The sequence below is a fragment of the Galeopterus variegatus genome, unplaced genomic scaffold (genome assembly GCF_000696425.1).
Source record: "Galeopterus variegatus unplaced genomic scaffold, G_variegatus-3.0.2 Scaffold766, whole genome shotgun sequence".
Lineage (NCBI taxonomy): Eukaryota > Metazoa > Chordata > Mammalia > Dermoptera > Cynocephalidae > Galeopterus > Galeopterus variegatus.
In genome coordinates this window covers 480,298-490,642 of record NW_007726877.1, presented here as the reverse complement: position 1 = coordinate 490,642, position 10,345 = coordinate 480,298, and the positions used below count along the sequence as shown (strand labels likewise).

At 33.5% G+C, this 10,345-nt stretch overlaps 1 protein-coding gene across 1 annotated transcript in view; it reads left to right on the top strand.

Moving 5' to 3' along the window:
• Positions 1-3,487: 3,487 nt before the first annotated feature.
• The window catches only part of LOC103590102 (probable phospholipid-transporting ATPase IF), a 15,647-nt gene continuing 8,789 nt past the window's right edge, over positions 3,488-10,345 (top strand). The window contains exons 1-3 of the mRNA XM_008572237.1: positions 3,488-3,511; positions 3,606-3,722; positions 9,918-10,007. Of these exons, the coding sequence (XP_008570459.1) occupies positions 3,488-3,511; positions 3,606-3,722; positions 9,918-10,007 (231 nt within the window). The remainder of the gene's footprint in view (positions 3,512-3,605; positions 3,723-9,917; positions 10,008-10,345) is intronic.

Below are 10,345 nucleotides of genomic sequence, written 5' to 3'. Positions count from 1 at the left end.
CAAAAATATGAAAATAAAAATAAGGGTAGTAGGCACAATCACTGTGCAATCACTGCAATCACTGTGGACTCCAAAGACAATGTTTTCTTAGTTATGTTAATGTTATGACAGTATTTAATTATATTATCCATGACTATAGTTTTAGTCTCTTCTTAGCTGTTTTATTTGTAATGCTTGTATTTTTTATAAAATATTTTGAATTTTAAAGTAATGCAGAGACTGGTCTATTTGGCCTGAAATTGTAAAATGTTGTGATTCATTTTCAAGTATTGCTTTATGCCAGAGACCAACTTCTGAAAATTATATAGCTATTTGCTGGCTTGATATTCCCAGGTTTCATCAGTTTGTGGTTACAAGAGGAGTTTCAAACCAATCCAGTATTGTCAGTTCTTCCCCTTTCTGCCACCGTGAGATTGTCTTTCCCCTTTAAATACTCATCCACTTTTGGGTTTTTTTTTTAGTATCAGTGGCTTTAACATATGCTTGCAAATCATCAGAAGAGAAAATAGGCATTTTGAATTCATGCTTTTTTAGAGTATGATAGTTTTTAAATAATTTGAATTTGTGTGCCTCCACTCCCTACAATCTACATTTTAGCAGACATTAACATAAAATCAGAGTGGCTAGACTAGCATTAAATCTATCTTAATTCCTTTACCCAGGACAAGATGAAATCAGAAGAGAAAGGAGCAGGCAAGCATCAAGGGATTGAAGGTGTGAATGGGCAGTATGGGATGACAACAGAAAATATAATATGTGCCAAAGGTTTCTGAACCCTGGCATGTAGCCTTGGCATAGTGACTAGTGAGTTTGGATTGTATATATTCCTCATTGCCATAGAATTGCTGATAATGCTTGCTAAAAATACTGTGAAACTATACTCAAACTTCATACTAACAATATAGTTATGCAATTAATTTTGGTAGTAGATGTTTTGACAAAATAGATTTTGTTTTGACTCTTGTTAAAGAAGGCAGAGGTGCTATTGAAACAAAGATTCTCTTGAGGCAGTTTTAAATGTGGAGTATGGGGATGGGAAACTGATTACAAAGCAAGATTTTTGGTTAAATGGTTTTAAACTTCTTTGCATCATGAAAATCTGATGAAACCTGTGCACACTCTTATTATAAAAATGCATATATGCATAGATTGGCTTTCAGTGTCAGGATTCACAGACCTGAAGCCCATTTATGGACCCTGCTCTAAGTCAAATTTCTTCATTTTTGGACAATTTTGTACTTTTATTTTTATTTAGTTTGTAGCTAGTTTAATTTGTTTCACGGAAGATGATGATGCTAATAAATTGAAATTATAGATTTAATTTCCAAAAGGATATTTAGTCGTATTTATACTACAGTCATATATATCAAAGTTAACTATTTTCCATGTGGAAGAAGATACACATGTACACCAATACATACATGCATGCCATTGATTGTAGTATGACCGGATGAGATTATGTGAATTAATCACAACTGAAAAAAATCTTAAAATGCATAAGTGGATGCTATAGTATCTTTGGGAATGAGGAAAAGCTTGTAATCATTTTCCTTTTGGAATTGTCATCTTATGTTAAATTGTGATGTCTTGGAATATGGAGCTGCTGTATAGAATTATTAAAAATCAGTTTAATTCAAAAGTGATCTTTTGGAGAACATTTCAATATATTCCCTTCAAATAATTATAGAAATCTCAGGAGTTTCAAAATTTTAGTGTGTGATAACTGGTTGATGTCATCCAGTAGAGATGAATGGGGAAAAATGAGCATTTTTCCTTTATGGGAATCACATGCATTTCTATATAAATTCTAGTCATACTTGAGTTGTTGCTATAGTTCTCTTGCTGTTATTTTGGGGTTTTTGGTTTTTCTCTTAACTTCAGATGTACATAATAGTAAATTCCAACCTTTGTGGGAATTTAGCAAAAATTAAAATAAAATTCTGTATCATTTGTTCTCAGTCTCAGATGTTTTGACATCTTCTTAAAGATTTATTCTTTCAGACCCTCAAATTTACTTCTTTTTTCTTTAATTTATCACAGAAGCTTACATGCACAATGTATAACTTAGTGTTAAAGAAAAGTAATAACATCAGTTTTTATTTAACATCAGTTTTATTTTATCAATTTTGTATATGCTGCAACAGGTTTCCATCTGAATCAGTTAAATTGAGCTGAAGGCAGAATGATACTGTAAAAGTAATAACATCAGTTTTTTTTTAACATCAGTTTTATTTTATCAATTTTGTATATGCTGCAACAGGTTTCCATCTGAATCAGTTAAATTGAGCTGAAGGCAGAATGATACTGTAAAGAATGATGGCAGAAAGCCTATTAAGAGGCAGGAACTAGTGTATGGGGGGGATACATTAACATGGTTACAAAGTGGATGCTGAATAAATATGCCTGGTGCAGTCTAATGCTCCAGTTACCTGTTTATAGGTTAACTTCCTGTGATCCGCCTTTGAGAAATACAGCCATAGGCTAAAGCAGTGGCATTCAAACTATTTGTTCTTTGGTGCATTTGTTCACTCATTCATTTATTTACAAAACTGTAAAATGTTTAAAAGAAAATTTATGAGGAAAATAAATATGCATGCCACTGTATTTTTTCCTTGAAAAGATTGATTTTTGAAATCAGACACATAATGGCACATTCACATCCACAAAATGTGGTCATCACTATTTCAATGTGTTGGAAAAGAAGGGTTGAAAATCATAGGACTTTAAATAGTATGAGCAAATAAAATTAAATGTCATTTTTTTTAATGGAGCATACAAATGCGTTTAATTCCTACAGTCTTGTACTAGCTGTTTTTACAATCACAAAATAAAATTTTAAAACCAAAAATAACAGCAGTTAAATACCATACTGTTAATATTCTGATGTACTAAACAAAATATTTCTCCAGGTAATATGTGAATTCCCATTATCTGTGTATTCCTGTGCTTAATGGAAATATCACAGGAATACATACTAAGCATCTAACTACTTAGTAGATTGTTAAATTAGAGTCTTTAGTAGTATCTAAAAATGGATCATTGTAGTTTGTGAATATCAAGTTTAATTGACCTTTTAATAACTTAGGAGTACTAGTAAGTAGTCTTTGACCATCATAAAAAAAACTGAAAATATAATTTCAAATTTTGAATCATTTGCCTGTTAGAACCGAAGAACGTCTTGCATTTAGGGACTGGTCAGGGGGCTCCCAAGATCTGCCAAAGGAGTCTTGAAGGTTCACTTGCAACCCCAGAAGAGAATACAGTATTATAGGAATATAGTTTTGGTGTTCTTGTCACCAGAGAAAACTTTTCCATTACAGGTAATGTATCTTTAGAGATGGTCTTCTAAATTTGAGGCCAGAATGTGAGTTCCTCAAGGCTAGGAATTATAGCATATTACTTTATATCTGAAGATGATATACCTATTTACCTGTGAAAGAAAAAAATAGATGGCATAATTCCTAATAATTAAATATGTTGTGTCTATATGAAGCTTAAGGCCAGTAATAATGTATGTAATCTGATCAATTAAATAAAACCAACAGTAAAGTATCATATTAACTAACCTTGTTGACCAGTATTACTTTTTCTCTTGCTTGTCTTAGGGTTTTGACTCACCTCATCAAAGTGACACAAGAACTATTTACATAGCCAACAGGTTTCCTCAGAATGGCCTTTATACACCTCAGAAATTCATAGATAACCGGATCATTTCATCTAAGGTAAGGATTAACACCTTTATCATTTAAACTGTAGATATATATACCATTTTATTTTGAAAATAATTTATTGTTTATTTGTGAGCATATACTTTATATCCTTTCAAAATCAAGTAAATGGTGTTTGATAGATTTATCTTAACCAAAATGGTGAACCATAAAATAAAAGGAGTTGCCAGTTGCTGCTATCAGGTAGCCAACATGCCAAAAAATTATGTTTAGTTACAATTAAACTAAAGAACTAATATTTATACCTGTGTGCCGAGTACTACATTAATTACTTCTCATATATATCATTTAATTCTTACAACAGGCTATTATTAAATAGCTGTGAAACAGCTATTATTAAATTGGTTTCACAAAGTATTATGCTTATTTTACATCACTTTCTTAATGGAAAGTGGGAAATTGAATAATTTTTCCCAAGGTTGCACTAGTAAGTGGCTAGATTGGAGTTTGAACTCAGTGTGACTTTAAAGCCTGCTTTCTCTTATTTTATGACTCTTCTGTAAACATTTTATGGTACCAAAGTACTGTCTTATATATTCTTCCATGTTTCATTTTTTTCTATGACATTTTAAAGATGTCTTAGTTTATTTTGAAGCTGATAATTATAAGGTAATGCTGTCCAACAGACTTTTATCTCATGGTGGAAATATTTTCCACATTGTCCAATATGATGACCTTTAGCCACATAGAGCTATTGAGGCCTTGAAATGTGGCTAGTATGACTGAAGAACTTAATTTTTAACTTAATTTTAATTTATTTTAATTTAAATGTCAATAGCCACATGTGATTAGTAGCTATCTTATTGGATAGTGCAGTTATAGAGGATTCGAGTCAAAGAGACTGAGGGTAAAGTTCTCTTTAGATCATAGCTATTGCTTAATATGGCACCTTAAGAAGCATCTTTGTATTACTCCTTCCTTCCATTCCAGAGCAACTGATATTTTTTCTCTAATACTGGTCTCATCTTTCCCAAAGATGTTGTCTTTGGTTAGCGATTCATTTGCTCTGCCCCTTTTTTCTGCCCTCACATTAATTACATATGAGACATACCCATTACTGACATTTCTCGTTTTGGACAATGGTTCTAAAGTAGAGGGTGGGAAGAGGAAATATCAGAATCTAAGATGATGGAGGAGCTCCAGATTAGTGACACAGTTCTTAGTAAATTACATAAGAAATAAAAGTCCTTCTTGAAAACTCTAAGTTTTTTTTAACTTGAGGCATAATTTACATACAGTAAAATTCACTAGTTTTAAGTATACAACTTGCTGAATTTTGACAAATGTATATTATTATGTGACCACCACCACAATCAAGTTATAGAATATATCTGTCACTCTAAAACGTTGTCCCATGCCCCTTTGTAGCTAGTCCCCTGCCTTCTCACCCCAGCAGTAGCAGCTACTGATCTGCTTTCTGTAACTATAGTTTTGTCTTTTCTAGAATTTCATATCAGTACAAGTCTTTTGTGTCTGACTTCTTTTCACATAACGTAGTGCTTTGAGATTTATTTTTGTTTTTGCAAATATCAGTATCAATAGTTCATTCCTTTCTAATATATAGTTTAGCTGTCAGCTAGTGTTTACATAGTTAATATTAAGACTTTGGGTCAGTTTCTTTGTGTGGTTCTCTCACTACCAGTATTTTCCCCTTATATTTCCAGCTGCTTTTCCATCCCTGAACTCTAATCTGTCATGTTTTGTTGATAAGGCTATAGTTTTCTCCTGTCGTTTTGCTGCCATAGCTGTGTGTGGGAGTTGGATAGTGTCTCCAAGCTAAGAAGCCAAAATATTCACAATTCATACTTCTTTCATTTGCAGTTTTTTGAAATTAAACTGTCTCCCAATTCCCATCTATACTTTGGAATTTTTTTTTTTTTTTTTTTTTTGGTCCTTTTTTTGAGACCGGCCGCACCGCGCTCAGCCAGTGAGCGCACCAGTCATCCCTATATAGGATCTGAACCTGCGGCGGGAGCGCCGCACTCTCCCGAGTGCGCCACGGGCTCGGCCCTACTTTGGAAAATTTGCAGGATTTTAAATAGTTTTTTTAATCTAGTTTTTTATAATTCTTATCTGCAAGGAGTTCACAAGACCACTTAACTTGTCTGCCAATGCTGGAAACTGAGTCCTTCTGGAAAACTTTTGGGATTTTTGTATGAAGGAGTATTGGGTTTAATGTTTTTGACTGCAGTTTGAAAAATGTAGAAAGACGTTTAAATAAACATTGCCTTTTTTTATTTTCAGCATCAGTGAAAACTGTCTCTCACATTACTTCATTATTCTTTTGTCTCACTGCTTCTTTTTTATGCCACTATTGCTTTCTTAAACTCTTTCCAGACCAGATTACTTGCTATTCCACAAACTCATGTTGAACTTTCCTACAACCGTGCCTTTGCTATGATTTCATGCTGTTAACCACAATTTTTAAAATGTGGAGATTATAGGTTTCATTTTTTTGTAGAAATGTAGAACTTATGTCTTTGACCATAGTTTAAAGAATTTAAATATTTATATAGATATAATCGCTTTCTTCGTGAGCATCTTGTTACTCTCTTTTTACTTCCCTATTAATCCCTTAAGCTTCTTTCAGACTGCTCTGTCTTCTGTCCCACAAAGCCATGATGAACATCCCTCTCCTGTCCCTTTGCTCATGCTGTACTGTCTTCCTGAAATGTTCTCCCTCATTTACCCTTGATTTTCAGCCTGTTGAATGTTCCTCTTTTAAGCCCATGTCAAATATGACCTCTGTCATTAAATTTTTTTCTCACTGGCTGTTTTTCCTTTGAATTATTTGTATATTTTTTCATTTACCTTTTTTTTTTTTTTTTTTGGTGGCTGGCTGGCATGGGAATCCAAACCCTTGACCTTGGTGTTATAACTCCATGCTCTAACCAACTGAGCTAACCAGCCAGCCATTCTTTATCTTTAAATATAGCTGTTGATATTTTGTTCTTAGTCTTTATTTTAATATTATCTTATCTTTGTTTCTCCTATGTAGTGCAGGTGTCTTACATGTTGTAGATGCATAATATGTTTTTGTTTAATTTAACTGACCATAGAAACCACCTTAGGCTTAAACTTCCTTACAAAATTTTTAATTTTAGGGCTGGCCCGGTGGCGCACTGCTATAGTGCGCCGCTTGGGAAGTGTGGCGGCGCTCCCGCCAAGGGTTCGGATCCCACATACAGACCTGCCACTCACTGGCTGAGCAAGGTGCAGGGGCAACACCGAGGGTTGCGATCCCGTTGCCGGTCCCGGTCCGGTACGGGCGTGACACTGAGGGTTGCAATCCGTTGCCGGTCACGAAAAAAAGAGAAAAAAAAATTTTTTTTTAATTTTATATCCATATTTTGGTTTTCTTACTTAAGAGGGAAAAAAGGTCAATTATACAGCCATACTTAACTATAAAGACGTTATACTTGTAATTCATTTATTGTAACCATTATTACATTATAATTAAGAGAACTTTAAAGCATAATAAATTATTATTTTTCTTAGAAGTATTTTTATGTTGCTTAATATTATGCTACTAGAGTCCCTCCTTTCTATATATTAGGACAAGCAAAGAATTTAGACTCATTCAATCTTTCAACATGTTTGTATTTCAGAAAACCTGGAAACAGCAGTTCTTACCATTTGTAAGCTAGTTTTCATAATAAATTTTAATTTGTTCTGTGTTTTTCCTTGTGTTATTGAGCTAGCCAAAACAAAAAAACACCCAGAAGCCAATTACCTTACTGCCAGTTTGTATAGTTGCTCTCCTCAAGATTCTGAAAGACAAAATGTATTGTCACTTTTATGATTTAAATAGCTTCGTGTAAACTTAGGACAATGCCAACTTAATTCTTATAAAGTTTTATCCATTTGATTTGGTGACTGAGCAAGTTACGTGGAGATGTTCTGACCCCTATAGGGACAACTGCCTTTTCACTCGAATTAAGATCACCAGGAGAAGATGACTTGACCCAGAGTAACCATCCCATATGTACACATTGAACAGTAACTTCTTTTTGTTCCAGGAAATATCTACCTCTCTTCTTTCTAGAGTCCTAAACATAAAATTCCCATTCCCAGATTCTGGAGCCACTGGTGCTGCCACTACCAAAGGAAAATATGTTTCATGTGTCCCAGATTAGAATTGAAAATGTAATTTTACCTAAGAATAAAAGGTCATTAGATATTGTACTAGTGTTTATATACCCTTGGGTCAAATAGGCTTTTGTGGGCTCTTCTGGAAACCTAACTCTATTTACAAAATTGTTCATATGGGAAAAGATGTTTCAGGTCTCAAACAACTGATAAAGATGTGAACTTTTGGCTGGCCCATTCCCTCAGCTGGTTAGAATACAGCCTTGTAGCACCAAGATCACGGGTTCGGATCCCTGCACAGGCCAGCCACCAAAAAGAAAAAAAGATGTAAACTTTTTTTTTTTTTTGTCCTTTTTTCCGTGTCCGGCAACGGATCGCAACCCTCAGTGTTGCCCCCGTACCGGACCGGGGACCGGCAACGGGATCGCAAGCCTCGGCGTTGCTCCCGCGCCTCGCTCAGCCAGTGAGCGGGAGCCGGTCTGTATGTGGGATCCGAACCCTCGGACGGGAGCGCCGCCGCGCTTCCCAAGCGGCACACTATCCAGTGCGCCACCAGGCCGGCCCAAAAGATGTAAACTTTTGACACGTGAAAATTCAAAAAAAAGAACCATCTTACATTGCACCAGAGAAGAGAAAATTAGGTAAACCGCCTCTTTAAAAATCTTGAATTGGTCAATAACCATTAAGGCTTTATTGCCTGACATCAGGATATTTATCTCAGAAAAAAAAACATTTCAATTTGATAGTAGTGCTAGATGTCTATAATTAGCAATAATTTATTATATATTTCAAATAGCTAGAAGAAAGTTCAAGTTTTCTCATCACAAAGAAATGATAAATGTTTGCAATGAAGGATATGCTAACTAGCCTGATTTGATCATCACACATTGTATACAGGTATCGAAATACTACTCTGTACCCAATAAATTTGTACAATTAAAAAATAAAATAAAAAAATTTTCAACCATGTTTATTTATTCATTCATGTATTCTGCAAAATTTTTGATCTCCAACTCTGCGCCAAATAGTAGTATAAGTGCTAGAGATAGAGCAGTAAATAAAACAATGTCCCCAGCCTCAGGAATCTTATATTCTACTGGGAGAACATACATAAGGTAAAGTAAAAGTTCTATAAACTGTTTCCCCATTTCATATATAGAGTTATGTTGTGAGTCTTGATACAAATACAATTTGTAGTGTGTTACTATGCCCCTGTAATATACCATTATAGGCTTATGAACTGATGAATAATAACAAAAACTTATATAGCAATTAGTATGAGCCAGGTTTCCTAAGTGCTGCCCAAATATATTAGCACATTTAATGTTTATAAAAACCCTACAATATATGATTATCATTATCCTTATTTTGTAGAGGAACAAACTAGGGCACTGAGAGATTAAGTCCAAGGTCCTTTAGCCAGTATTACAATTAAGATTTGGGCTACAGCAGTTTAATCCCCAAGTATCTATGCTCTTGACCGTTATACTCTATTCTTACCTTTTAAAATTGACTTTGTAGCAGATTTTCATGTCCTGTATGAAATTTCCTTGATGGTTATCCCAGTGATCTCTTATCTAAAACATTTTTCTTTAATATTCTAAGTTATTTTTCCATATTCTATACTAAGCAAAGAATAATTGAATAATTAGACCATCCTGTTTCTGACACAACTAAATAAAATATAAAATATCTAGTGTCAGCATTTTTATCAACTCTTATTCATCTTTAACATTTGATTTAGTTTTGTATAACCAAAGTCCAAAATCAGTTATCAAAATGTTGTTTTATATCTGCCTTCTCCAGTTTCTAAAAAAAATCATGAATTTAATAGCAAAATTGATAGGTTCCAGTTTATCTCTTTTTTAAAATTATATTAAAATTGCCAAGAAATAGTAAAAGAAAGAAAATAGGAAAGTATAATAAAAGTCCAGAACTCTAGAAATCAAATATATAGTTTCTGTAGCATTAAGGGTTACATGAATTTGTCTAAGGCTTAGAAAATCTGATTTACTTTTCATATTATTACATCTATATAGCATATATTTTTAAATATTAATTTATTGATCTCTCCTTTTTTGTTGTTGTTTTTTTTTTTAGTATACTGTGTGGAATTTTGTTCCAAAAAATTTATTTGAACAATTCAGAAGAGTGGCAAATTTTTATTTTCTTATTATATTTTTGGTTCAGGTAAGTTTTATCACTCAATAGATTGTTATTTATAAACATGGTTTCTAAAAATATGCCTTAGAACAGGGAAAAAGTACATTGTGTTCTTAATTGTTTGACCCTGGGATCCATTTTTATCTGCACCCCTCCCCCATTGTATTCAGTGAGTACAATGATCTAGATCACATCTAGATTTCTAAAAAGTAGCCTATCAGTTTTAAGATCAATTGTATTTTGTTTCATGCACTGTAATGCTGATAGCCATAATCTAAGCCAAGAAACCTGTCATCTTTCAGATGCTTTGCTTCAGAACATAAATAATAAGTATTTTGGCTTTTTTTTTTTTTTTTTTTTTTTTT